Raw genomic sequence first — 24221 nt, forward strand, 5'->3', positions numbered from 1 at the left:
TGGCATCTGCCAGGCCCCCGAAGTCCCGAACATTGAATTGTTACGCAGTAGGGTGGGTAACAGTAGCAACAACAATAAGGCCGCCCCGGCACCGCGCCTGAGGTATTGTAACGACCATGGATAGTCCTTCGTATGTGCCATCCCATCTTTTTACAGTCGAAATCCAATTGCTGACCGATATGCAGCCGGGTCCGGCGCAACACGCCCGCCGAATACACGGTGCCTCCATTCCCGTCGCTCTTCTGGCCGCCACAAGCCGCGAGCGTCATTCTTTACGAGCTGGACGAGATGTGGAAGTTTACCCTCTTCTGGACCATCATCCTCTACGGCCTCTTCCACCTAGGCGCGGTCGGGGTGGCCGTGTTGATGCAGGGCGGCAAGCGGATGTCCAGCTGGAAGTACCTCTGGCTAGTGCCTCTGATCTACGCCTTTATTGCCGGCGCTGAGGCCCTGATCGCGGGGACTCTCGTGGGCTTGATGTCGGTGTTCCCCTCACCACCCGTCTCTGCCAAACCCGCCCCGAGCCCGTTCGTGCTGACTGTGCAACAGAGTTGGTGGTAGCTACCTCGTCGGGGGCTTCTTCATGTCGACCTGGATCCCCTTTGTCTGGGGCTGGGTCAACGTGCTGGTGCTCATCGTGTCCTCGTTCAGGATCCAAGGCGGCCTGTAGCCAGCACAACCATTGCATGCCGGATGCAAGATGCTCGACTTTTTCCACTTCCGTTGGAGAAACGGAGAAGTCGATCTTGTGATGGGATTGGTTCATCGAAGCTGGTCAATCCCGGCAGTCCAACAACGGCAGACGCGAATCGCGCAAACCCGGTGCTCGCGTGTCATTACGGGCAGTTGTGTCAGGTACCTCCAGTTGTGGCCCCAGTGCCCACACCCCTGCCCCGCCACGTGGGTCAGCAGCTTTGAGAGTGCTGCATCCACTAAAACATTGACCGCGAACTGGCCGCGCGCATTGAGCAAACAACAAACTCCGGACTTTCTTGCCCAAGGACTCGCCGACACCCTTGCAGCCCCAAAGAACAAACCGGTTCAGCAATCTCAGCTCAATTCCGCACAATACTTAGGCACAATCCCTAGGGCGGACAATCGGCATGACATAGCAAAAGAGACGGGCGAGTCTTTGTTGAGCCCGACTACCGAAATAGGTCGGCAGCACTATCGAGGTCATCGGTCCCGTCCCTTTTAGACACTGTAGGTACTTCGTACCAGGGGCCGTTTCGATAATGGACGGCGCATCTCGTCGACGGCCCTGGGAGACCGACAGGTAAGCGCAAATAATACCCTTGCAGTCCGACCCCCTTTCCCGCATTCCCATCCTCCTCGGCCCTCCACATCTTGGATCGCCCATTGCCATGTCGAAAACCACTACTTCAGCCATCGAGCGTGGGAGCATCGACGAGCAGGCCCCTCCCTGGGCCACCCACTGCACCCTTACCGCAGCAACTCCCGATATTCACCGTCACCACTACTCCGCCTCTACCTCGACCAGCGTCAGCCCGCCGAGCCGTAGCTCACTCGATCTCGACAGCACTATGCCCACCAATACAGACACCGAGAACGAAAAAGAGCCCACCGACGCTGACAAGAACCCTTTAAACAGCCCATCCCCGTCGCCCTACAGCGAAAATGAAAACGAACGAGAAGAAGCCGAAGACGACCCGATCCTCCCCTACCTTCCGCACGAACACAAATCCCTGGCCGGTATTGCCGTCCGTTCCTTCGCCCTCGGCATCGCACTCGCCGCCGGCCTGATCGCTACTTTTACCATCCTCCTCGCGACATCTTCACCGCTGTGGCGCCTCCCCTTCTTCGCCGCCGCCCTCGCCCTCTTCCACTTCCTCGAGTTTTGGACCACCGCCACCTACAACACCCGCGCCGCCGAGATCGCCTCCTTCCTGCTCACCTCCAACTGGCCCGCCTACGCCATTGCCCACACCGTCGCCGCCCTAGAATGCCTCGTCGTACATACCCTATGGCCCGGCGCGAGCTGGACGCCTCTCGGCCCCGGGTTCGGCCGGGCCGCGGCAGCTACGGGGCTGGCGCTGGTGGTCGTGGGCCAGGCGGTGCGCAGCGTGGCCATGATCCACGCCGGGCGGAGCTTCAACCACCTGGTGCAGAACCGCCGGCGCGAGGACCACGTGCTGGTCACCAGCGGCGTGTACGGGGTGCTCCGGCATCCGAGCTACTTTGGCTTCTTCTGGTGGGCCCTCGGCACCCAGATGGTCATGGGAAACGTGGTCAGCTTCGTCGGGTATGCGGTGGTGCTGTGGCGCTTCTTTAGCAGCCGTATCCGGCATGAGGAGGCCTATCTGGTGGCGTTTTTCGGGAGCGAGTATGTGGATTATAGGAGGAGGGTCCGGACCAGGATTCCGTTCGTGCCGTAGCGGCGTTGTACAACTAGAGATACCGGATATTAAGTGGGAAATGGGTGGGAAATTTATGGTATAGACGGGAGAGGAAAAGTACCAGGGGACGGTATGGATTGTATTATATTATATATTGTGTCCCCCGGATGTGTTCGTGGCTTGTCATTCGGCGTTCTTGCTACATAGCAAAATCAAGCAAAAATCAAACCGACTTCCATCTATCTAATAAATGACGCCGCACCGTTCCAGATAACCCGGCCGTATAAAAAGAAACCACTTTTATTGTCCCAGTGACCCATCCCATCCCATCCCATTTTATCCCATCCCAACGCTACCACAAACCAACCAACCAACCAACCAGACAGACCGACAGAAGCCATTCCCATTCCCATTCCCATCCGCATCCCCCGAACACAAACACAAACGCAAAAACGCATCATCAAACAACCACAGGACACGTCCCCGGCTGCGCCAGCGGCACCTTGCTGACGCTGCCGTACTTGGCCTGCCACGCGTAAAAGTACATGAGCGCCGCGAACGGCTGCCCGAAGATGGTGAAGGACACCCAGAAGATGGTGTTGCCCACCAGCCGGCCGTGCGCCGTCTTGCGCCGGCCGAGGCGCGCCGTCAGTGCGATGAGGGGCAGTTGCAGGAACATGCCGAGGAAGGCGACTCCTGGAAGTGGGTGGTGTGTGAGTATGGGTGGGTGTGGGGTGGGGGATAAAAGGGGGAAAGTGCGGGGGGGGGGGAGGTTACCGATGATGTTGTGCGTGGGCACGCCGACCAGTAGCTCGTGCAGCACGGCTGAGAGCAGGAAGACGGCTAGGCTGGCTGACAGGTGGCTCCAGCCGCGGGAGCGCATGGGTGAGTAGACGTGCCGCCGGAAGAACTGGTACACGGGCTTGTTCCACGTGCGCCAGTACGCCCCGAGGCTCTCGCTGTTCCCTATTTCGCCGCGAGTTAGATATTGGGTACTTATATAGGAGAGGGAAGTAGAGAGAGCGGGGGACATACACCAGGCCTCGTAGAATTCGCGGTCCCCAAACCGCATCACCTCGGCCAAAGCATTCAAGAAGCTTTGGAAGAGCGCAAAGAAGCCGGCCAGCCAGATGACCAACGAAATAGTCGACAGTTTCAACAGGCGCTCGACGATGGACATGTAATCGAGGGTAGCGATCTTGTCGAGCGAGTTGCGCAGCACCGGGGTGGCATACTGGGCGCTGGCGAACCAGATGAAGGCGCCCAGGCAGACGACCTCGCCGAGGCGCTTGGCCACGAAGACCCAGCGGACGCGGGCGGTGCGCGGGTACGCCGGCTGGTAGACCAGCGTGGGCGCCCACCAGAAGTAGGTCAGGTTGGAGAAGGTCACGTTGGCCGGGTAGGGGCACTGCGCGTAGATCTCGGGCAGCGCCGCCAGCTCGCCCCGCACCGGGTGCAGGTAGGCGTGCCGCAGGTCGCGGTTGGTGAGCGCGTACGACGCCGTCTTGAGCCACACGATGATGGCGTGCAGCTCGGCGAGCGTGCCGATGAGCGGGTGGTGGATGTAGTAGTAGACGACGTACGACGTCACGGCCAGGGCGGCCGTGATGTTGACGGCGTGGAGGATGCGGAGGATCCGCCAGCTGTGTAGGAACTGCTTGGACTCGTCCTCGGTCGGGCTGGTGCTGCCATCCCGCCTCTTGGACTTGGCCCGGGAGTTACGGGCATCAGCGGCGGCGACTAGCTCGATGAAATAGGCGAGCATAAGGTGCCATGGGATGAGAATGTACAGGAGGAGCCCTAGGCGCACATCGTTGGGGCGGAAGTCGTGGCATTTGATACAGATCAGAACCCCATACTGTAACGGACGTCAGTTGCCGCCTATTCATTTCACCATCTTATCTGGTGAGCAATGAGGGGGGAAATAGGAGATAGTGTATGCCAACCTTTTGGATGTTCTCGATGACCAGGCGGAGATTGGCAGCAACTAATGGTCGATTGATGTTAATGGAGATAGTTCAACTTCATCACGGTGACAGAATCATCTTCGATAACATACCTAGCACAATCACCATGAGATTCCTGAACCCGATGAAGCTTGGGGTCTCGGTGGTGTCGTGGCTAAGACAGGACGGCTTCGATTCGGAATGGACGGCCTCGACATGACGGTACTTGTTGCGGAACGCTTTGCGCAATGCGAAGACGTCCACTGAGCCATCAGCGGTCCCATTCATGATACCATTTGCAGAGCCGTTGGCGAGTGTATCTGACGGTGTGGTGGTGGTCGTCTCATGAGTTGGAGCTGTAGCTGTAGCTGTAGCGTGGGGGTTGTGACTGGGGCTGACAGGGGCCCTGTTGGTTGTGACGCCATTGACTTTGGAATCCTCAAAGCTCGTCGACGTTGCCATTGATGTACTCGTTTCCGTCTTCATTTTGGCAGGACAGCACTGTCGAGGGTCATGGGGGATAAAGTGACGATGGCCGAGGCTTTTCTCGTCCGATATTTACATTTGCACTTAGAAAGGAACAAATCGAGATGGTGGCGATAGATAAAAAGGTCCAAGAGCCTGTTGAAGGAAGATACGCCGGATGCAACACTGGGCCGCGGCGCCGAGGGGGCACCCCACTCGGACCGGCCGAGATGAACAGAAGATTCGTCACCATATCTGCGGAATGATTTTGGCTCTCATAAGTCTCAGCGATGAGAGCAGGCTGCAATGCATGGTGGCATGGTGGCATGGTGTGTAAAATAAACCGGGAAGACTATTCTACCTGCAAACATTCGATGTTTCCGGGCACACCTCTCTTGAGAGCGAGGAATGCAGATCCCAGTTGGAGGTTTCAGAGTTCCAGAACGCCACTGCAGTGGGAGAGAGACGAATTCAGGGCTTGGCGAAGCACATGTCGGATTTCGTGACGAACAAGGGTACCGAACGAGCGAATTCAAAAGACCCATGCATTTTTGTCATTTATGCCTAGGATCTCGAATATCGTAGAAAAAACTAATGACAAAAAGTGGAAAAGTTACAAGAAGAAATTGCAATAAAAGAGGCCGGGGGAGGGTCGGAAAGGGAAGAAGAACTCAGTTGAAGGGGAATGATAAAACAGGCACAAATGCAACACAAAGAGGTTCAGAACACCGCACGGCTCGGGTCATGCACCCTTGCTCCCGCAGTTACTGTGTACCGAGTGACATGTTTATGCACGGACCACATCACTCTGTTTGATTGAAGCTCGGGCTTGGAAATTCACGGCCGACTGGCCAGACATGGACCCAGACCAATCCCAACAAAGAGCGGGTTCGCGATTGAGGAAAGAGTCGGATATACCAACAACAACCTACATTCACCCTACCATCTCGTGCAGCCGCTGGTATTTTGGCCGACATTCACATCATAGGATCACCCACAGGATAATCATCATCATTAAAATCGCGTTTTGGGGTGCTCGAGACAGGGATCTATGCAAGAGAAGTGAGAGCACCAACTGCCCACTTCTGGTCTTGAAGTGTTGGTTGCTTGCTTCTTCATCATGGCATACGAAGGACGGGATCACGGCGATAAAGGATTTGGGTTTGGTGGTGGTGGTGGAGGAGGAGGAGGAGGAGGAGGACACGATGGACCGCCGCCGAGAGCCCGGGGTAGGCGTAAGTTCACCATTTCCTTCATGTCTGATCGCTGCAGTGCGAGAGGGAGCGCCGAGTGAGAATGACTCTCATCAAGGAACGCGTTTTTGAGGGGCAACTCTTTCTTCTATCACTTGGGTTTATTACGCACCTCTCGACACATTACCTCTAGCAACTGGGAGTGGCTGGTTCTCACAACCACAAACCATCCCGTTTCTCCTCCAAGTCCCCCAACATCACCATTGACGACTTGTTTGGCATGCTGCAACCAAAAATGGCCGCTACGCACTCTCTAGACTGCCCGCGCAGGCCTCAAGATGAAGACGGGAAAAAGCTAACAGTATCTTGGAAAGGCCCTGTCACCGATTATGGCGCTACCGTTGTCCACTGGATGCGAAATCGCCAACCGCGTTACAAAGGGTCATTTACCGGCGAGGTCGAGAGACCGAGTAACAGCTACATAGTTGACGTGAGTATCCCGGTTTTTAGCAGCAAAGACGTCGACTTATTCCATGTATAGATGCTGCCTCCTCATGCGAGGACAACAAGCCCGGCCGATTCGGTACCTACACGCCACCTGCACTCGTCACTCAACAAGATCAAGCACCCCATCAATGTAGTACGATGGACGCCGGAAGGCAGGAGACTGTTGACGGCGTCTAGCAGTGGGGAGTTTACCCTCTGGAACGGCACCGGCTTCAACTTTGAAACCATCATGCAGGCCCACGACTCGGCCATCCGTGCCTTGGCATATTCCCACAGCGACGACTGGCTGGTATCCGCGGACCACGACGGGATTATCAAGTACTGGCAGCCGAACTTCAACAACGTCGAGAGCATTCGTGGTCACACAGACCCGGTTCGCGACTTAGCCTTTAGCCCCACCGATGTCAAGTTTGTCACAGCATCCGATGACTCGACGCTGAGGATATTCGACTTTGCCGCCGGAGCAGCCGAGTCCACACTGACGGGCCATGGTTGGGACGCAAAGAGCTGCGACTGGCATCCCACCAAGGGGCTTATCGTTTCGGGCTCCAAAGACCATCTGGTCAAGCTCTGGGATCCGAGGACAGGCCGGTGTCTGACAACCCTTCACGGTCACAAGAACACCATCACTAAGACCGTCTTCGAGAAAGTCCGCGGGCAATGCCTAGCCACATCCGCGCGGGACCAAACCGCCCGCGTGTTTGACCTCCGCATGATGCGCGACATCTGCCTCCTCCGCGGCCATGAGAAGGACATCTCGACCCTAAGCTGGCACCCGGTTCACTCCAACCTACTCAGCACGGGCGGCTCCGAGGGCTCCCTCTTCCACTACCTCCTCGACGAACCCAACACGCCGCCCGGCCACTCCCTCTCCATCGCACCCTACGACACCGCCGACCCGGCCTCCACCCCGGCCCAGGCCATCTACCCCGCCCACCGCGTCCCGCACGCGCACGACTTCGCCATCTGGTCGCTCGACTGGCACCCGCTCGGCCACATCCTCGCATCCGGCTCCAACGACCGCATCACGCGCTTCTGGGCCCGCGCCCGCCCCGGCGAGGCCGACAACTTCAACGACCGCTACCACATCGGCGAGGCCGCCGCCGAGGCCCAAGGCACCTGGGACCGCCGCGGCCACCGGCACATGCGCCAAGCCGAAGAAGAGCAAGAACTCGAAGACGAAATGGACGGCCTCGTCGACCAAAAAATGCCCCTCCGCCAACAACCCCCCGGCCTGCCCGGGCTCGGCATCCCCGGCCTCCCCGGCCTCCCAGGCCTCGTCCCCCCACCTCCCCCACCAGCCTCCCTCATCCCAGGCATGTCCGGCGCCGCACCACCACCACCACCAGGCACGCACGCCCCCCCCTTCCCACTACCCGGCGTCGGCGTCCCCCTACCCGCCGGCGCCGCCCCGCCCCCGCCTCCCATCCCGCCCATCCCGGGCATGGCGGGCGTCGTCGATGCCAAGAACCCGCCCGATTTTGCCGCCATCGCCGAGATGATGAAGAAACATGGCATTGTGCCGCCCCCGCCCCCGCCGCCGGGCATGTTGCCGCCGGGCCTGATTCCCCCGCCGGGCATGTTGCTGCCGCATGGGTTTCCGCCGCCGCCGCCGCATTTGGTGGCTGCGGCTGCTGCTGCGGGGGGTGGCCCTGCTGGTACAGGGGCAAGTGGTGCGGGTGGTGTAGGTAGTGGTGGTGGTTCTAGTGGTGGTGGTGCGGGTGGTTCTGGTGTGGGTGGGGAGCAGTATGGAGAGCGGTATGGAGAGCTGCAGTACGATGATGATCAGGGCGGGGATGGGCCTGGTGGGAGGAGACGGGCGCCGCTGCCGAGCCAGGAGGAGAGTTTGAGGATGGAGCAGAGTAAGGGGAAGTATACGAGGGTGAGATAGAATTGGGAGGGGAGTAGCACATGGGCCGATAAGGTCCGGGAAGGGAATGGTGGTGATGATGAAAGTGGTGGTCGGGTAGGGGTGTGGGTGATGTCGCTTCTATTCGGAAGAAGAGCTAGAAAAAGAAGAAGAAGAAAAGAACAACCGGGGGGGGGGGGTCGTTTGGCGTGGGGGCTATACCTGATCGAGCGGCGGCGACGAGAAGAGTAGGAAGGAGAGAAAAGAGGCGCCACCCTTATTTAACAGGCGAACGAGCGGGTGGAGGGGAGGAACGAGGGTTGAGTGCGACGGACTTGGGAGAGGCGTGCCTGGGGTATACTTCTCAAGGGGGCTTGTTATGTATTCACTCGCGATGTCCACAAATCGGTGCAGTTCAGCACGAGGGCTTGGGAGGGGAATTGCAGTCGAGTAAAATCATGTTGCTGTTCCTTGTTTGATTACGGAGTGGGTTTCCCAGCCATGGGCTGGCACGGACAGGTAACGGGACAGGAAGATGGATGTCTAGCCATGCAGCTAGTCAATGCTTGCTTGTTTAGCTATTATTGTACGATCCAACACTATGACACAGATCCCGCTCTGCTATGCTGAAACCGCGCTGTATCCGTCCCGAATATAACCACGGCAAATGTTGGTATCACATACCCCCGACCCCAGCGCCCTACTTCTTCGCAAACGCCTTCTGCCGCTCGGCGTACTCCTTCACCATCACGGAGCAGCTCGTCTCGGCACACAGCCGCTTCCTCCTCGCAGCGGGCAACTTGTTCGCAAACTCCAGGCCGCTCGCGCGCTCGACAGCCTCGAGCGGCACCTCGAAGTCGCTCAGCGGCTTCTCGTTCGGGATGACAGCGTTGGGCAGCACAAAGGCGCCGAGGGCGACCTTGCCGCCGGGGGCGGCCTGCTCCTCGGCGTAGATGACCTTGTAGAAGTGGGTGGGCACGGCGACGTTGGGGGCGGCGCCGCCGATGACCTCGTAGCGGACGTACCACTTGCTGTCCTGCGGGTCGCGCTTGGGCAGGTACAGCGGGCCCGTGACGATGCGCACGCTCGGGTAGCGCTGGGTCAGGCGGCGGCAAAAGTCCTCAAAGTGCGCCCAGTAGTCCCGGTTGAAGCCCTCGCCGACCTGCGGGCACATGTTGGACAGGTAGAAGGTGTCGTTCATGGCCCCCTGCGACCACTTGCAGTCCGCCGCGGGCACCTGGTGCCCGCGGTCGTACCCGGACCGGTAGTAGTCCTTGAGCTTGGCCTGGAACTTGTCCGGGATGGCGGGGTCCTCCAGGAAGGAGCTGTGCTTGCGGTCGCCGTCGCGGATGCTCAGCGAGGCCGGCGTGATGTGCTCGGCTACCCAGTGGGGGTTGCGCGTGCGCCGGTCGAAGGAGGATACCAGGCCCTGCCGTGTCGCTAGGTCGGCGACGGGACCGGGGAAGCCGTATTCGAATAGCCCGGCGGGGTCGACGGGGGCGCCGGGGGCGGTGGTCGTTTGGGGGGTAAAGACCTGGGAGGCGAGGACCGGGACGGGGGCGGAGGGGGTTCTTGTGGTTACGGCGGTGGTAGTGGTCGATGTTACCGTCTGTTCTGGTTTGCGCATCGAGTACATGGCCGCCGTGGCCGCTGCACCGGCGCCAGCGCTGACGGCGGCGATGACGGCGATGGTGGCTTTCGACATTTTGGACGTGTTATCCAATTTTGTGTGGTTACTGTGTCCGCCCGGCCGCCGTGATGTGGGAGTTACCTAATGATTCGGCAGTGGTTGTTGTCTCGGCCGTCAACTTCGAAATTTGACGCGAACTCAGACCCTGTCCCCTGCACCCTGCAAGCGCTGGGCTACGATGTGGGGTGAGGGGTGACAACCAGCTTCTCCAAACCTCCGTTTGTGACGAGACAAAACCACTGTGTAACAGTCGAGACATACAGATTACATGCAGTTGAGTTACTCAAGTATATATTATGCTGGGGTATTCTAGGTTGGGTTAACGAACATGGCCTTTATCCAAGCAAATGATTCAAATGATTCATCTCTTGCTCGGTACCTATCCCGGTGTACCAAGTGGTGCACTGCATTTTCGAAACCACCTGACGCTGGCCGCGTGGAGTTACCTGACTCTGAGCTGGCCATCAAGGTGCTCATTGTCCGCTGCGTTCATTCTGGTACTGGCAGGTGGCCGTGGCCGTGTACAGTATTTCCATTGGTATCACGGTCACCGCCTGTACCGATGCACAGATCATGATTGGCAATCACTGCCTTTTGACTCGGTGTGGGCTTGCAGGGCTGACTTGACACCCCTGTCACCCCGCGGGGGTTACACTCGGTGGGCGACGCCATCCTCGAGTCCGTCCTCTGCCTAACTTTTAGCCTTCCATTGTGGCCCGTTTCCAGTATCTGGGCAAAAAGGCGAGTTTCTGGCGGCCATGTGGTCAAGGTGCGCCTTGTCTCTTGTTTCGGGAAGGCCTGCGACACTCTGCCCTGCAGGTCGAGAACCCAGCGGCCACTGGCAGGTGCAAGGGTTGGCCCGTTTTGGAGGCGGGAACCCGGGCACTCGCACTGGCACTGGCTGCATGCAAGTGGGCAAAATGTCAAAGGCCGTTAACACACACACCTGCATGAGGGAGGGTGGCCATCGAGGTTCTCATCGGATTAGTTACAATCCCATCCTTTATTTCCTCGGACTAGTTATTGATTTTGTCTCTCCTTTGTAATTCCAGCCTCATCTCCATCCCATCCCGATGACTACCGTGTCTTCCCTCAACGCCCCTGACAATAAATATCGAAAACTCCTGCGCCGCAAGTAGAAAACACTTGATTATCACATCACTCTTCACACCCTAGTTAACCCTCAAACCCCTTTCCGAGCGCAAAAAGCGCGCATCCGAAGCACAACCATGGACACCAACGCCATGGACAATGATACGCGAGGCTGGATCATGTGCGCCTTCAGCGGCCTCGCGTGTATCTTCGGCGCATCCGCCATTTGCATCGACATCCCTATCCGCCTCATCCCTGGCAAGCGTCACTTCCGCATCCAAGACAGCAATGCCTTCCTTGCCTCGTCACTCAGCTTGAGCTTTGGCGTCATGGTGGGTAGTTTAAGCTTTGCCGTCTGTCGTCAACTCAACCACCCCGCTAACTCCCACAGCTCTTCTCGGCCCTCTATAGCATGCTGCCCTCAGCCATGCGCTACCTCGCCAAGGACAACTGGGATGAGCACAAGGCCGGCTTCCTGATGATGGGCTGCTTTATCGGTGGCTTCTTCGGAATCCAGGTCATCTCCCGCGTCTTGCATCAGTACATGCCCTCACACGTCGTTGACTGCGACCACACCCACGAGAACGTCGACGGCGAGGAGCACGACCACTACGGCCACAACCATTCTCTGCCAAAGTTATCTTCTCACTCAAGTGCTGTTTCTGAACCACCACACATGGTCGAGGTCCACAGCAACATCACCGAGACCACTCCCTTAATACCTACCGAAGCCCCGCACAGTGGCCATGTCCATACCGAACTCGTCAACGGCGACGCCGCACTCACAGCCGAGGCTGTCACCCACTTCGACGGCCTTCAGCAACGGGCATCCACGCAAATAAAACGGCCCTCGATGAACGTCCGGGGCAAAGTCATGTCCTTCTTCAAGGACACCAAGGCAAACTGCGACGAGGATGGGCCCTGCTACGGCTACTCAGACCCCTGCGGCCAGGAATGCTTCAAACACATCGGCACCCGCTCCGCCCTGTCTCGGAGCGGCACATCATTGACCGACGACTGCGACGAGGTGTGCGAAGTCCCAGCCGTGACGCCCCGATACCGCGTCGTCCGCGCCCCTTCCCACGCCCACGACGACGACAGCCATCATCACCATCACGCCCACGCCCACAATCACGCCCACGGCAGCGACATAGAGTGCCCCGAAGACGTCGAAGCCCAACACCATCACCACGTGCCCACCAACGGCTTCCTCTCCATCGGGCTCCAGACCGTCATCGCCATCGCCCTCCACAAATTCCCCGAAGGTTTCGTCACCTACGCCACCAACCACGCCAACCCGTCCCTCGGCTTCAGCGTCTTCATGGCCCTCTTCGTCCACAACATCGCCGAGGGCTTCGCCATGGCCCTGCCGCTATACATGGCTCTCGGCAGCCGCGTCAAGGCCATCTTCTGGTCCTCGCTGCTGGGTGGGTTCAGCCAGCCCCTCGGCGCCGCCGTGGCCGTGGCCTGGTTCAAGCTGGCCAAGCGGTCCAATTTCGAGATCAACAGCACCGCCTACGCTTGTCTATTTGCGGTTACTGCGGGCATCATGGTCAGCGTGGCGCTGCAACTCTTTGTCGAGAGTTTGAGTCTGAACCACAACAGGAACCTGAGTATCTTCTTTGCGTTTTTGGGTATGACGCTATTAGGCATGAGCAACGCGCTTGTTAGTCATTAAGGGGCCTGTTGGATTTGAAAGCATTGTTTTGGCGTTACATTGGAGGTTATAAAGTTCAAGTCCGGTTACACTCATAGGCGAGGTCTGGTAGGAGCAGATCTAGGGCCACGGCGTTTGGTTAAAGGACCACCGGGTGTGGGACTGGCGCACGGCAAGGGACATAAAAATCAACTCACCTTTGTATACCATTTTGTATACTCTTAGCCAGCTGCTCATGGCCCCCAACCTAAACACAATCCCAAGCAGCGTTTTACCGCAAAACCGCATCTTCTCGGAGGCACCAAGTGACAAAATATTCGGCCACCCCCCTCCCCATCAACACCTCACCCACTTCTCAACGCCTCTCCCAACCCAAAACCCCACTCCGTTCACCCGCCCCTCAAAAAGAAAGAACAAAAAACACCAACCCCCACCCACACACCCTCCTCCCCACCACAACAACCCCATCTCCACCACCACCATAACCAATAACCACGCCAAGCCTGATTAGCATAGTGGCTAATGCGTTGCACTTGTATCTAAGCTCCGCCTCCCTCCGCGGCCGCGACAGACGACATGCAAAGATCACAGGTTCGATTCCTGTATTAGGCATTGGGTATCCCATACTTTTTGTCCTCTCGTGGTGGGCAGGTGAGAAAGAGGGGTTGGCTAGGTTTTGGGGTTATGGTTTGGAAGTGGGTTGATGAAAGGCAGCTTGGGATGGTATGGGCGGGAAGGGTAAGGGGATGTTAATGTTGTTTGTCCGTCTCTGATAATGGGAAGGGATGGATCAGGGTAGGAGTTGCAGAGTTTAGAAGGACATAGCTGTCGTTGGTGACGCATTCTGATGGTAGGTGGAACAGAATGGGGGGTTGCAGTCAAACCACTAGCCATCCTCGACGGCATTCGGTTGAACAAGATGCATAACTATGTACAAGCAACCAGGTAATTTGCATCACCCCCAACTGCCACCGCTGCATCGACCACTCCCACACCTAATGCACACTGCAACGAAAGCACGGCCAAGAATAGTTAAGTATGTATGTATGTTAAAAACAAACACAAAGAATATGTAGTACTCAAACATGATCCATCACCCATCCCTCATCTCAGCTCCAGGTTTATCCCCAGCCAACCCCCGTTTCCTGAGCCAAGCCGAGCCCGCCAATTCCTCTCGGTCAACGGTTAGATCTTGACCGACCCAGGCAAAGACCAAAAAAAACAGGCGATGCTCTCTTTCGTCCGCCCATCCATCCATCCATCGAGCCATCCATCGAGCCATCCACTCATCCAGGCCGTCTTCTTAACCGCGTCTTTCCCGCGCCAAGTCTCACCCTCTCCGAGCCGATTCATCCATCTAACCCAGACGGAGCCAAGCAGTACGATAAAAAGAAAAGAGGCCCAAGCATTATAAAACGCAAACGCCATTGCCTACCCATAATTTCCTCTCCCCAAACCCAGCCTAGTCGCCAGCATATCAATCACACACAAAAAACCGAGAGCGAAAGAACCATAAACCGCCAAATCTACCACTCCGCGGCGCATCACACGCCCACGCCGAGTCTTCCGTTCCATTCCGCAGCTAGAACTAGAATCCTAGCATGGGCTGTGCGACCAGCGAGCGACGCCGAACCCCCAAGATCCCAAGATCAATCCTCGTCGCTCTGCACGCCGCTGCTCCCGCCATTGACCTGGCTGCCGGCGCCGTTGGAGGTAGGGGCGCTGGCGCTGGCCGAATTCGAGACCAGCTTGATCCTGGTCGGCGGGCCGCTGGGCGTGGGCTGCGGCGTCCCGTCCGTCGGCGCCGTCGAGGGCGCGGCCGAGCCGTCCTTGGTCGCCGAACCAGCAGAAGCGGCGGAAGCAGCAGCAGCCGCCGCTGCAGACGGCTCCTCCAGCGCGCGAAGGTCCGGGTTGTCCGAGAGCTCTTTCTCGAATTGGGCTCGGAAGAAGGCCTTTCGCGGAGGGTTAGTATGGTTTGGCACTGGGTTGGAAGGGGGGTGGTAGAGGGGCTTACCTCGATCAGATTCACGTCCTGGCAGATGCCGCTGCTCTCCTCGTTGAACGTCCGGCAGTTGGCAACCATCAGGTCCATGTCTCTGCGCATGTCGGCCAAGCTCGTGTAGTCCTCCTTCTTGATCTTCTTCTGGATGTCGTTCATACAGATGGGGTTGACGATGATGAGGTAGTAATCGCCCCAGTCACGCTTGGGGGGGAGCTTGACAAAGGGTCCAATGATGAGGCGCTTTGGCGGCCCATCATCGTCACCGTCGGGGTTCTCCTGCGGCTCGTCATCGTCCACCTCGAAGTTCATCAGCCCGTCGAAGATGCGCCGCAGGCTCTTCTGCAGCTTATCGCGCACGTCTGGTGCCAGGCGGTTGTCGGGACCGTTTGAGCCGATCGCCTTTGGACGCCCCTGCGGTCCACGGCGCTTCTTGGCGGGGGGCTCCTCGTCGCCCTCCTCGGCCTTGCGCTTCTCCTGGTTCTTGCTGCCCGGCTTGCGGCCGCGCTTCTTGACAGGCGTCTCGACCTCCTCGGTACTGGCGCGACTGGGGACTGGCGAGTTCTCCAGCGACGCACCCCCGACGCCCTTTCGCTTGAGCTTGTTGACCTCGCGCTTCTGCTTGCGGGCGGCCTTCCGCGCGGCAGCCGCCTCGGGAGAATCGTCGTCGTCGTCAACAGCCATGAGCCACTGCTCCTCCGTGAGCCCATCGTCGTACTTAACCTTGGTACGCTCACGGGCTCCACGGCCCAGGATGGTTTCAACCTCCTCTTCGACCGGATTGCCCTCGTTCAAATAAATGTCCGGGAGTTCGTCCTCGATCATGAGACGTGAAACAGCCTTGCAGCCAGGGCCAGTGCCGTAGACGGGATCACGCATCCTCTCGTCATCCAGCTTCTGGAACACGGTAAGTTCGTCGTCCGTTCGGGCGAGGATCAAGTTTAGTTCCTCGTCATCCATCTCCTCTTGCTCGCCCGACTCTGCCATGTCCGCAGTTTCCAGGAGCGTCCTGAGCATGGCATCACGATCTGTTTCCGAGGACTTGTTGTCGAAGCGACCAGCCTGAATGACCTTGCCATCCATGTCGAGTTTGTACCTAGCGCGCTCCAGAATCTTTTCCTCGACGGACGCTGAGCTGATAAGCCGGAGAATGCGGACTTCGTTCTTTTGACCGATACGATGGGCACGATCCTGGGCTTGCAAATCCTGGTGAGGATTCCAGTCGGAATCGTAAATGATGACTGTGTCGGCCGTCTGCAAGTTCAGACCCAGGCCACCAGCACGGGTGGAGAGGAGGAACATAAAGTACGGCGAGTCCGGCCGATTGAACTCATAGAGGAGCTCGGACCGGTCCTCAGACTTTGTGGTGCCGTCAAGTCGGAGGTACGTGATGCCACGGAAGCGGAGGAAGTCTTCCATGATGTCCATAATAGCGGTCATCTGGAAGAACATCAACACACGATGGCCGGTCGCCTTGTACTTGGGGAGAATCCTGTCCAACAGCTCGAACTTTCCGGCCGTTCTCCAAAGGAGATCATTGCTGATGTTGGCGGGGTTCATCTGGTTCTCGACCTCGTCGAACACGAACGGATGGTTGCAGAGCTTCCGCAGCTGCATGATCATGTTACTCAAGCCACGGGCACCCGTCTTGCCTCCACTGCCGTCACTAACGGCAATCTTTTGGTGGGTAACCATTTGCTTGTACAGGCGGGCCTGCAGGGCTGAGAACTTGCACTTGATGACCTTTTCTGTCTTGTCGGGAAGATCTTTTTCGACATCCTTCTTGAGACGACGCAGCAAGAACGGCCGCAGCACCTTATGCAAGCGACGGATGACGAGAATCTGCTCTTCTTCTGTGAGCTCCATCTTGTCTTGACCGCCGGTGTTGGCGAACGGCGTGTTGAACCACTCATCGAACGTCTTGACAGACTTGAAGATATTAGGCAGGACAAAGTTGAGCATGGCCCACAGTTCGGTAAGGTTGTTTTGCAGCGGGGGTACCGGTGAGAATCAGGCGGAACCGGGTGCTGTAGTATTGCTGAATGGTAGCGCTCAGCTTGGAGTTTGCGTTCTTCATGCGGTGACCTTCGTCGATGATCATGTGGAACCACTTGATCTTGCTCAACAGCGGACGATCCTTGATGATGTACTCGTATGTCGTAAGCAGGACCTGGAACCTGCCTTGGCGGATCTTCTCTTGCTGCAGCTTTCTGGCGTTCGGGGGACCCTTGTAAACAACCTTGGTAACTGAAGGTGCCCACTTGTCGAACTCCAGATTCCAGTTGGTCAGGGTGCTGAGGGGGACGATGACCAGGTACGGGCCATGTTGATGCTTCCTCTCGATCAGGTATGTGATCAGGCTGATGGTCTGAATCGTCTTGCCGAGACCCATTTCGTCGGCAAGAATACCGTTCAGGTTGTTATTGTAGAGCGACAACATCCACTGCAGGCCCTTGATCTGGTATTCCTTGAGGGTACCGCCGACCAGGATATTGGCCTGCTCCGTGACCTCTTCCTTGACGCGGTGGGCAATAGCGTAGTAATCAACCTTGCGACTGCTTTCCTCATCCTCCTCAACCTCGCTTTCCTCGGGCTGCTCGACGTCGTCGCCATACCGTTCGGCGGCCTGCCGTTGTTGAGCACGGACGGAGGAGGCAAGCTGGTGCAAGAAGCCGTCGGTCTGCCGGAGCAAGTGAGTGATACGGGTATCCTTGGCCTGGTCGAGGAGCTTGAGATACGCCTCTTCGTCGTTGGCTTTGAGCGCCTGCAGACGTTGCTTGGCTGTCCGCTCGATCCTCTTCTGCTCCTCCTTCTCGATGTTGAAGTGATGAGCATACATGTGGCGACTGAGCCTTTGCGTTTTCCCGCGCTGAGCCTGACCTGCGTTGAGAACCTCGTTGCGGTGGTTGTATACGGCTTGCAGAAAATCGACGTGCTTTTTGCGCTCCCGGTTCTCGCGGGCATCGCGCTGCTGCTTCTCGAGCTTTTCGGTGACGCGAGCTTCCCGGACGTTCTGCTTCTTCATGCGGCGGTACGCGGCCCTGTTAGTGGTCATGGCCAAGTTGTCGTAGTGCATCATCTGCTTTCCGACCTTGTCCCTCAGAGCGCGCTGCTTAGAGTACAGGGCCAGCTTCTTCATCTCGATGATGGCTTTCCTCTTCGCCGCGTCGTCGGCCACGAGGGTATCCTGGGATGCATCCCAGTGTGCCAAGTTGCCCGGAAGCGACTTCAGTTCCGAGTACCTCGCGCTCATGCGGTTGAAGACAATCTTCTCACGGTCAGCCCTCAGCTGCTCAAAGTCGATGCCCGTCGGGAAGAGGCCGGGAATGATGAGGCGGTTCTTCCGGCGGCCGTGGTCCATGTACGAGATAGACTGGCGCACGAGCCCACCGTCGTATGGAGACTTTATTGTCTTGAACGACTTGGGCTGGGGAACCGATGCGGCTTCGCCTTGGGCATCTGTTCCGTTGGTGCCAGGCTTTGCACCATCCTGTTCCGGGGCGTCTGAGGGGGCAGCTGTAGTGGGGGACTGCGTCGTTTGTTTTGCCGACGACATACGACGGCGTTGCCTGTGCTCGAAGATGGCCTTCTGCATCTGGGCTGGGACACCGGCATTTTTTCCAAGCATCCTGAAAGCCTTGATTTGTGTCCAGAGCAGGTTGAGTTGTGCCTGTGAGAATTGGCTGGCCTGATTTTGCGCCGGCGCGCCTGCGGCCGTGTTAGCCGTTGGGGCGCCTGAGGTTGCTGGCAGAGCAGACGCCCCGAGTGAGGTTGTGGAGGGGGCCATTGTCGTCTGCGCTGCGGTGGGCTGCGCGGGACGAGCAGGTTGAGTTCCGTTGGCAACACCGTTCGCACCATTTTGCATGGCCTGGTGCTGTTGCTGCTGCTGTTGCATCTGTTGCATCTGTATCTGCTGCTTCCGCAATTCGCTCTGGCGCTGGAGGGCGGCAAGGATGGACTGGGTCTTGATGAACTCGGGGTCGGTGCTGGGAATGCCCTGCTTTTTCATTTGCTGGAATCTCTACTGGGGGGTTAGAAAGAATGCCAGGCGGGCCGGGTGACGCCAGAAGGGATTCAGGGGAAGGGGAATGACGGACCAAGTAGATCTCCTGTGCTTGCTGTTGGGTCATGCCGGCCGGGATGGCGGAGCCCGGGTGCTGCACCGCAGGCGGCACCTGCACACTAGCCATGATGATGGCAGTGATGTTGGGTATGCCAACTGGGTATCAATTATTTTATTTGGAAAGGGAATATCTGGGCATATCTGAAGGCCGGGTGGTCGCAATCGAGGGGTTGTGGAACCCGGTAGGGATGGTCGACGCGGCGCACTGGCGAACGGAGGGCGGAATGCTGGAGCCTGTCGCGTCGAAAAACAATGTTGGCAATTAAGCGATGGCAGCGATGCAGGCGAGGGCCGATGCAAACGCGGATGTGGACAGCGACCTGGGGTGGGCGCAAATGTAGACAAGGGCTGTCGCGTCGCTTGGGACGAGCGCAAGGTGGATGGTTTTTGGGGATGTTCAGCCGCGCCTGGATGGCGACGTGCTGTGTGGGGGGGGAAGAGGAAAGGAAAAGAGAAGAGGGCGGATCGGCGAAGTGAAAAAAGTGAAAGACAGCCAAAGACAGCTGGGGTTGTGTGGTTGCCCGATGGAATGTGGGGATTGGCGCGTTTTTGGTCGGCGATATCGAGATAGCCTCGATGCGTCGCAGGCAGATTGGTGATTTTTTGGATGCGCGCACGTCGCCCTTTGATGGATGGAGGTTGAGGCAGAGCGAGCCGACAAGATTGAATGGCGCGGCGATGCCTGGTCCGGGCTGTGCTGCAAACTGCACGCGAAAATATGAGCCCGGATTATCTAACCATTTGCCCCCTGCCCTTTTGCGGCAAAACGCCGGGCACCGGGTGGCGTAAACCAGCCAATGAGACGCTGGTCGTCTCGAGGATTCTCTCACAATTGCAGGAAAGCTGAATTGAGCACTGGCACCTTGCATTGTTGAACAAATAGTTACGTTGAAGCAGGCTCAATAAGCTTGCAAAAGCTCGCTCAGAGGCCAACAAACATGTTACGGTTGGAATTCAATCCTGTGATTATTGTTCTGTGAAGCCCCCCAGTCAAGTCTCTTTGTTCGCCCCACTCTCTTCCAACAATAGCCCTTGGTAAAGGGAGGGACGGGTACTTGTAGCACCGTAAGCTCAGTCAGCGCCAATGGTCTAGTGGTTAGGATTCAACCCTTCCAAGGTTGAGGGGGGGGTTCGATTCCCTCTTGGCGCATAGTTGAATAACTTCGAGTTTTCTTTTTCCTCTTTTTTCCCACTCTCCATGTCAATCCCTTCGATTTCTTGGTGTCTGTGTTTTGGGGGATATCACGTCGGCCGCTCACCTGTTTTAGGCAAAGCAGACATGTTTCGCCAAGCTCTGTAGAGGCATCCAATGCCTGGTATCAATTCCCCCGCCCGAAAGAAAACAATAAGATAATCTTCTAAAACAGAGACGCTCCCTCTCTCAACGCCACAAAATGCCATTAACCCAACCAACCACCTTTTACCCTTTTTACCACTTCACCTCTTAACCCTCTTAGCCTCCCTCCCCTCCCCACCCGCCTCCTCCCCATCGCTCAAATCCGCATATTGCGTAACAGGCTGCGTCTTCGCCCAAGCGCCCGTAAACACCGGATCCTTCTTGGCCACCTCGGCGTACTTGAGCAGGGCCTCGCGCGGGTCCTCGTGCAGCATGCGGCTAAGCGGGATGTTCTCCTCGATGTGCTTCTCGTCGGGCTGGCTGCGCATGAAGGGCGTGATCTGCTGCACCTGCGGCCGGTAGGGGTCGCGCGACGTTCGGCCCGAGGCCGAGACGCCGCCGGTGCCGGCGCCGCCGCGCCTGTGCGCGCCCGACATGGCCCCCGGCGTGATGATGGCGTCGCCCGAGAGGCCGAGCTGGCTCTGGTCCATGGTGAAGGACGGGTCGTCGTCGACGTGGCGCTTCTTGGGCGCGCGCGACATGACTTCGAGGGCGCCGCGGGTGGAGAGGGAAGGGTGGTAGAGGACGTGGGTCTCCGCGTTGGCAGAGCCGGTGATGATCTGGTTGAGTTTGGCGTGCCAGTCGACGGTGATGAGGGGGATGCCGGGGGTGATGGAGGTGACGTGTTCGGGCCGGAGGTTGGCGGGGTTGAGGATGTGGAGGTGGCCAGAGGCGGAGCCGGTGATGATGTAGCGGGAGTCGGGAGAGTACTTGATGTTGGTCATTGGGTATCGGTCCGAGGTCGAGGGGTGGTCGATCTTCACCAGCGGCTGCTTGAACTTGCGCGTGTCCCAGAGCTTGATCAGCCCGTCACCGCCGCGGGTTACTACCATCCGGCCGTCGGCGCTGATATCGATACCCCCAGTCCACGTGCCAGGCTGGTGCGCATCCTTTATTTCCCCCGCGGGCCTCGTAAAGGAGCCATTTCCGCTGTACATGACTAGCGATCCATCCAGAGCAGTGGCTACTAGGACGGGAGTAGTACCCTGTGCGGAGGCTCCCCACGCAACTGCTGTCATTCGAGTGCGCCCCGCCGTGCCTGGGGCCTTGGATTTGAACGCAATCACATCCTTCTGGCTTCTCTTGTTGTTGATATCCCATATCCTCAGCGTGCTGTCGGAACCTGCGGTTACACAGAGGTTCGGGTCTATGGGGTGCCATGTCCCCGTGGTTATTTCCCCCACATGCCCCTTAGTGTTATTCATGTCCCGGAGGTACATGTCGCCCTTCACAAATTCCGTCACCACGCCTCCATCCCTTGACATGATCTTCGCTTGGGGGTGCGCTGTGACGCAGAGGAAGACGCTGCCCGAGTGGCGGCTGAACTCGACGTGTTGGATCGGGTGGGAGTCAGAGGTTGCTGACTTCTTGGTCTCCCACGGATCGACGCTCTTGAAGGCTCGGAGTGTGGTGGGCGTCATGGCCGCAAAATCGTGGAAATTGACGTTGCCGTCGAGGGAGCCGGTGAGCATGCGCGACCCGGCAGGGTCCAGGGCGATGCTTGTGATGGCCCGCTCGTGTGTCTTGAGCACCATCTCGTGGGTCACCGGAAACCTCTCGGCCTCATCCTCATCCTCATCGTCGGAATCCGAATCGCCGTCTGAGCTACTGTCGTCGCTATCGGAAGCGACCTGTTTTTGTTTTTGTGGCGCTGGCTTGTCGGGTTGTCTCCTCGTCTGCTCGATTTGCGCGGCGATGTTTGCCTCTTTCGTTGTCTTGCCGAATGACTTGGGTATGAAGGCCCGCATGGGGTCATCGTGGGCGAGTACGGGCGCCTCAACCCGGTAGTCGTCACTGTCGCTGTCGCTCATCTTAAAGGCTATTTTGTGTTGGTGAGTGACAGGATGATGTGACATGCAGTTTGGAAATCGAACTTATCGAAGCCGCTCCCGCCGCCAGGTCTTGGCTGCTCCACTCTCACACAGCGGAGCACAGGGGGGATCACTTTTATGCTTGGCATCTCAGGAACCTTGCTGGCTACGGAGGTACTCAACCTCCACAACATTTACACACAGTCGTTACTTTTGGTCAATTGGCCAAAGTGTTGAACTGATCAATAATCTGGCAATCTAAGTAGGTCGACAACTAACTTGACACAGGTACTAACTACATCACGACCAACCATTTAAGCGGCCGCACTGACAGTTTTCTGTTCCTCCTTGGCCTTCAAGTCGGCCAGTCTCTTCAGCTCCTCCTGCTTCATCTGTTCCTGCATCTGCAGACGCGCCGGGACGACCTTCTCCCTCGGACCCGTGGCCTTCCACCCGCTCAGCCTCTCCTTGCCCAGCGAGCGCATCGTGAACTGCTCGACCAGGCTGTAATTCCCATCCTCGCGGTCGAAGCAGTGCTCCTCCTTGAGCGACACGGCCGGGTTGATGATGATGCGGACCTTGCGCAGCGCGTTGCTCGAGGGCGCGTGCAGCATGAGCGGGTGCATCAGGTACACGTCGCCGACCTGGCCCGTGGCCTCGACGAAGTTGTCACAGCTCTTGGCCACGTTGCAGAAGAAGCTCAGGTCCTTGTGCTGCCCCGTCTCGAACCCCTGCTGCCCGCGCGGCACCATGCGCGGCGACACGCCCTCCGGGTGCTCGTACAGGTGCTTGGCGATCTTGGGGATCGCCTCCGGGCAGATGACCGTCGCGCCGCCGTTGGACACGATGTCCGTGAACAGAGGCGTTACCAGCAGCCCTTGCTCGCGGCTGTCGAGGTAGTGGACGAAGAAATCGCCGTCCTGTCCGGAAGGGTTAGCCCTCACTCACTACCTAGTGAAGCCATTCGGGGAGCACCGGGTGGTGTAGGATTGTAAAGGGAGACCCTCAGGTTTCACTTACCACATGCCACTCGGGCAGGTCCTGCGGCGGGACGGGCTTGCCGCCGTGCTTCTCGTCGCCCAGGTTGACGATGAGCGAGTCGCGCCACTCCCTCGACCCGGGATCGACGCGGTCCTCGCCGCCGCAGAGCTCGCAGATGGCCGCCCAGGCGCGCGGCGCAAACTCGGCGGGGTCGAACTTGTTGTGGCCGGGCATGTTGGTGCGCAGCCGCGTCCAGGTGGACCGGTCGTTCGGGTCCATGCCCAGCCGGGTCCAGACATTGGCGTTGACGCTATCGGCTTGTTCCTTGGTGAAGGCATTGGGGATCCTGGGTGGGGGTCAGAGATGGGGTCCTGGAAGGGGGTGAGGTAGGGGGTGTGTATAGCAGGGAGGAGAGGAAGGGTGAAGGTAAAGTATCTCCAAAGGTGTGAAGAAAGGTTTGGTACCGAGACTAGGCTTACTTGACCCACCCGTGGGTGAGGAAGTGTTCCTTCTCTTCGGGGGTAAGAACGGATGTGGACGACATGATGATGATCTTGGGTTCAACACAGATTACACGGTACCAACAATATCGGGGCTAAGTAAGGTGTTTGTTTCCCTGGTTATGACTTTCTCCCTCTGGCCGCAGCATCAAGCCTCCCTTTTATAGACGTTCCAGCCACCGACTCAGGCTTTTGATCGGGCTTCGACCGGGCTTCAACGATGCCTCGTGATCGTCGCACACGTGTAATACACCCACCCACGGTATCTCCGAGGTGCGGGGGAGGAAATGTGGTTTAACCAGCGGCATCTCATTGGATATCGGATGCGTTCCCCGGGGATAACGGCGCCGTCGGTTTCCTGATGGGTGATAGCGACCCCCTCTGGACCCGCGAGCCCGGTTGGTAGGGCCGGAGGTCAGCCGGAAGGCAGCCGTGGGTAAATTGGTTTTTTTGACGCCATGGAAGACGGGACCCGGCCGTGCCAGGATGCTTGGCTTGCCGTCGGTAATTCAAGGGGTGTGTGTTGTGACTCCGTACCTCGTACACAGTAATCTTCGGCCGAAGAGGGTGTAGACGGGGGCCGAGATAGTGCTTCGGGCCCGTCTTGGGGCTCATTTTAACATCTATCCGAATTCACTACGGCATGGGACACATG

The 24221-nt window shown here is 58.1% G+C and overlaps 8 protein-coding genes and 2 non-coding genes across 10 annotated transcripts; 6 read left to right on the forward strand and 4 right to left on the reverse strand.

The window, feature by feature from the left end:
- Positions 1-20: 20 nt before the first annotated feature.
- B0H64DRAFT_163666 (uncharacterized protein) lies at positions 21-953 on the forward strand. The gene is made up of 3 exons (XM_062798639.1): positions 21-130; positions 186-479; positions 550-953. Exons 1-3 carry the CDS (start codon positions 117-119, stop codon positions 668-670), a joined length of 429 nt encoding a protein of 142 aa, XP_062659620.1. The 5' UTR covers positions 21-116; the 3' UTR covers positions 671-953.
- On the forward strand, positions 954-2607 carry B0H64DRAFT_163712 (Isoprenylcysteine carboxyl methyltransferase family-domain-containing protein). The gene is made up of 2 exons (XM_062798640.1): positions 954-1276; positions 1541-2607. Exons 1-2 carry the CDS (start codon positions 1236-1238, stop codon positions 2394-2396), a joined length of 897 nt encoding a protein of 298 aa, XP_062659621.1. The 5' UTR covers positions 954-1235; the 3' UTR covers positions 2397-2607.
- B0H64DRAFT_163642 (MBOAT, membrane-bound O-acyltransferase family-domain-containing protein) lies at positions 2607-4920 on the reverse strand. The gene is made up of 5 exons (XM_062798638.1): positions 4417-4920; positions 4304-4344; positions 3393-4215; positions 3135-3323; positions 2607-3053 (listed from the first exon to the last, which is right to left on the reverse strand). Exons 1-5 carry the CDS (start codon positions 4787-4789, stop codon positions 2818-2820), a joined length of 1662 nt encoding a protein of 553 aa, XP_062659622.1. The 5' UTR covers positions 4790-4920; the 3' UTR covers positions 2607-2817.
- A 1046-nt stretch (positions 4921-5966) lies between these two features.
- B0H64DRAFT_397420 (WD40-repeat-containing domain protein) lies at positions 5967-8545 on the forward strand. Its single transcript, XM_062803870.1, has 3 exons — positions 5967-6003; positions 6336-6451; positions 6503-8545. The coding sequence occupies exons 2-3, from the start codon at positions 6374-6376 to the stop codon at positions 8357-8359; spliced, it is 1935 nt and encodes a 644-aa protein (XP_062659623.1). The 5' UTR covers positions 5967-6003; positions 6336-6373; the 3' UTR covers positions 8360-8545.
- A 322-nt stretch (positions 8546-8867) lies between these two features.
- B0H64DRAFT_397421 (mitochondrial nuclease-like protein) lies at positions 8868-10305 on the reverse strand. The gene has a single exon (XM_062803871.1). The coding sequence runs from the start codon at positions 10020-10022 to the stop codon at positions 9018-9020; it is 1005 nt and encodes a 334-aa protein (XP_062659624.1). The 5' UTR covers positions 10023-10305; the 3' UTR covers positions 8868-9017.
- Positions 10306-11010: 705 nt separating this feature from the next.
- Positions 11011-12884, forward strand: B0H64DRAFT_163728 (Zinc/iron permease). The gene is made up of 2 exons (XM_062798641.1): positions 11011-11431; positions 11491-12884. Exons 1-2 carry the CDS (start codon positions 11237-11239, stop codon positions 12775-12777), a joined length of 1482 nt encoding a protein of 493 aa, XP_062659625.1. The 5' UTR covers positions 11011-11236; the 3' UTR covers positions 12778-12884.
- A 373-nt stretch (positions 12885-13257) lies between these two features.
- Positions 13258-13368, forward strand: B0H64DRAFT_t79. The gene has a single exon. It is a non-coding gene; the product is annotated as a tRNA-Thr (tRNA).
- A 1037-nt stretch (positions 13369-14405) lies between these two features.
- On the reverse strand, positions 14406-18945 carry B0H64DRAFT_374244 (SNF2-family ATP dependent chromatin remodeling factor like protein; the record flags this gene model as incomplete). Its single annotated transcript, XM_062802321.1, has 4 exons — positions 14406-14708; positions 14771-16684; positions 16725-18776; positions 18853-18945. The coding sequence occupies 4 exons, from the start codon at positions 18943-18945 to the stop codon at positions 14406-14408; spliced, it is 4362 nt and encodes a 1453-aa protein (XP_062659626.1).
- A 1011-nt stretch (positions 18946-19956) lies between these two features.
- On the forward strand, positions 19957-20028 carry B0H64DRAFT_t80. The gene has a single exon. It is a non-coding gene; the product is annotated as a tRNA-Gly (tRNA).
- Positions 20029-20315: 287 nt separating this feature from the next.
- Positions 20316-23610, reverse strand: B0H64DRAFT_374245 (WD40-repeat-containing domain protein; the record flags this gene model as incomplete). The annotated part of the gene is made up of 5 exons (XM_062802322.1): positions 20316-22093; positions 22244-22268; positions 22418-23005; positions 23106-23412; positions 23546-23610. 5 exons carry the CDS (start codon positions 23608-23610, stop codon positions 20316-20318), a joined length of 2763 nt encoding a protein of 920 aa, XP_062659627.1.
- Positions 23611-24221: the final 611 nt, after the last annotated feature.

The sequence above is a fragment of the Chaetomium fimeti genome (genome assembly GCF_033439085.1).
Source record: "Chaetomium fimeti strain CBS 168.71 chromosome Unknown B0H64scaffold_4, whole genome shotgun sequence".
Classification (NCBI taxonomy): domain Eukaryota; kingdom Fungi; phylum Ascomycota; class Sordariomycetes; order Sordariales; family Chaetomiaceae; genus Chaetomium; species Chaetomium fimeti.

Coding starts and splice junctions, on each gene's coding strand:
- B0H64DRAFT_397421 (XM_062803871.1), bottom strand. CDS start 10,022: ATGTCGAAAGCCACCATCGCCGTCATCGCCGCCGTCAGCGCTGGCGCC.
- B0H64DRAFT_163642 (XM_062798638.1), bottom strand. CDS start 4,789: ATGAAGACGGAAACGAGTACATCAATGGCAACGTCGACGAGCTTTGAG. Junction 4,216..4,303: donor TCATCGAGAACATCCAAAAG/GTTGGCATACAC, acceptor CGTCCGTTACAG/TATGGGGTTCTGATCTGTAT. Junction 3,054..3,134: donor GCCCACGCACAACATCATCG/GTAACCTCCCCC, acceptor ACCCACTTCCAG/GAGTCGCCTTCCTCGGCATG.
- B0H64DRAFT_163728 (XM_062798641.1), top strand. CDS start 11,237: ATGGACACCAACGCCATGGACAATGATACGCGAGGCTGGATCATGTGC. Junction 11,432..11,490: donor GCTTGAGCTTTGGCGTCATG/GTGGGTAGTTTA, acceptor TAACTCCCACAG/CTCTTCTCGGCCCTCTATAG.
- B0H64DRAFT_163712 (XM_062798640.1), top strand. CDS start 1,236: ATGGACGGCGCATCTCGTCGACGGCCCTGGGAGACCGACAG. Junction 1,277..1,540: donor CGGCCCTGGGAGACCGACAG/GTAAGCGCAAAT, acceptor CGATCTCGACAG/CACTATGCCCACCAATACAG.
- B0H64DRAFT_163666 (XM_062798639.1), top strand. Junction 480..549: donor GGGACTCTCGTGGGCTTGAT/GTCGGTGTTCCC, acceptor ACTGTGCAACAG/AGTTGGTGGTAGCTACCTCG.
- B0H64DRAFT_397420 (XM_062803870.1), top strand. CDS start 6,374: ATGCGAAATCGCCAACCGCGTTACAAAGGGTCATTTACCGGCGAGGTC. Junction 6,452..6,502: donor GTAACAGCTACATAGTTGAC/GTGAGTATCCCG, acceptor TTCCATGTATAG/ATGCTGCCTCCTCATGCGAG.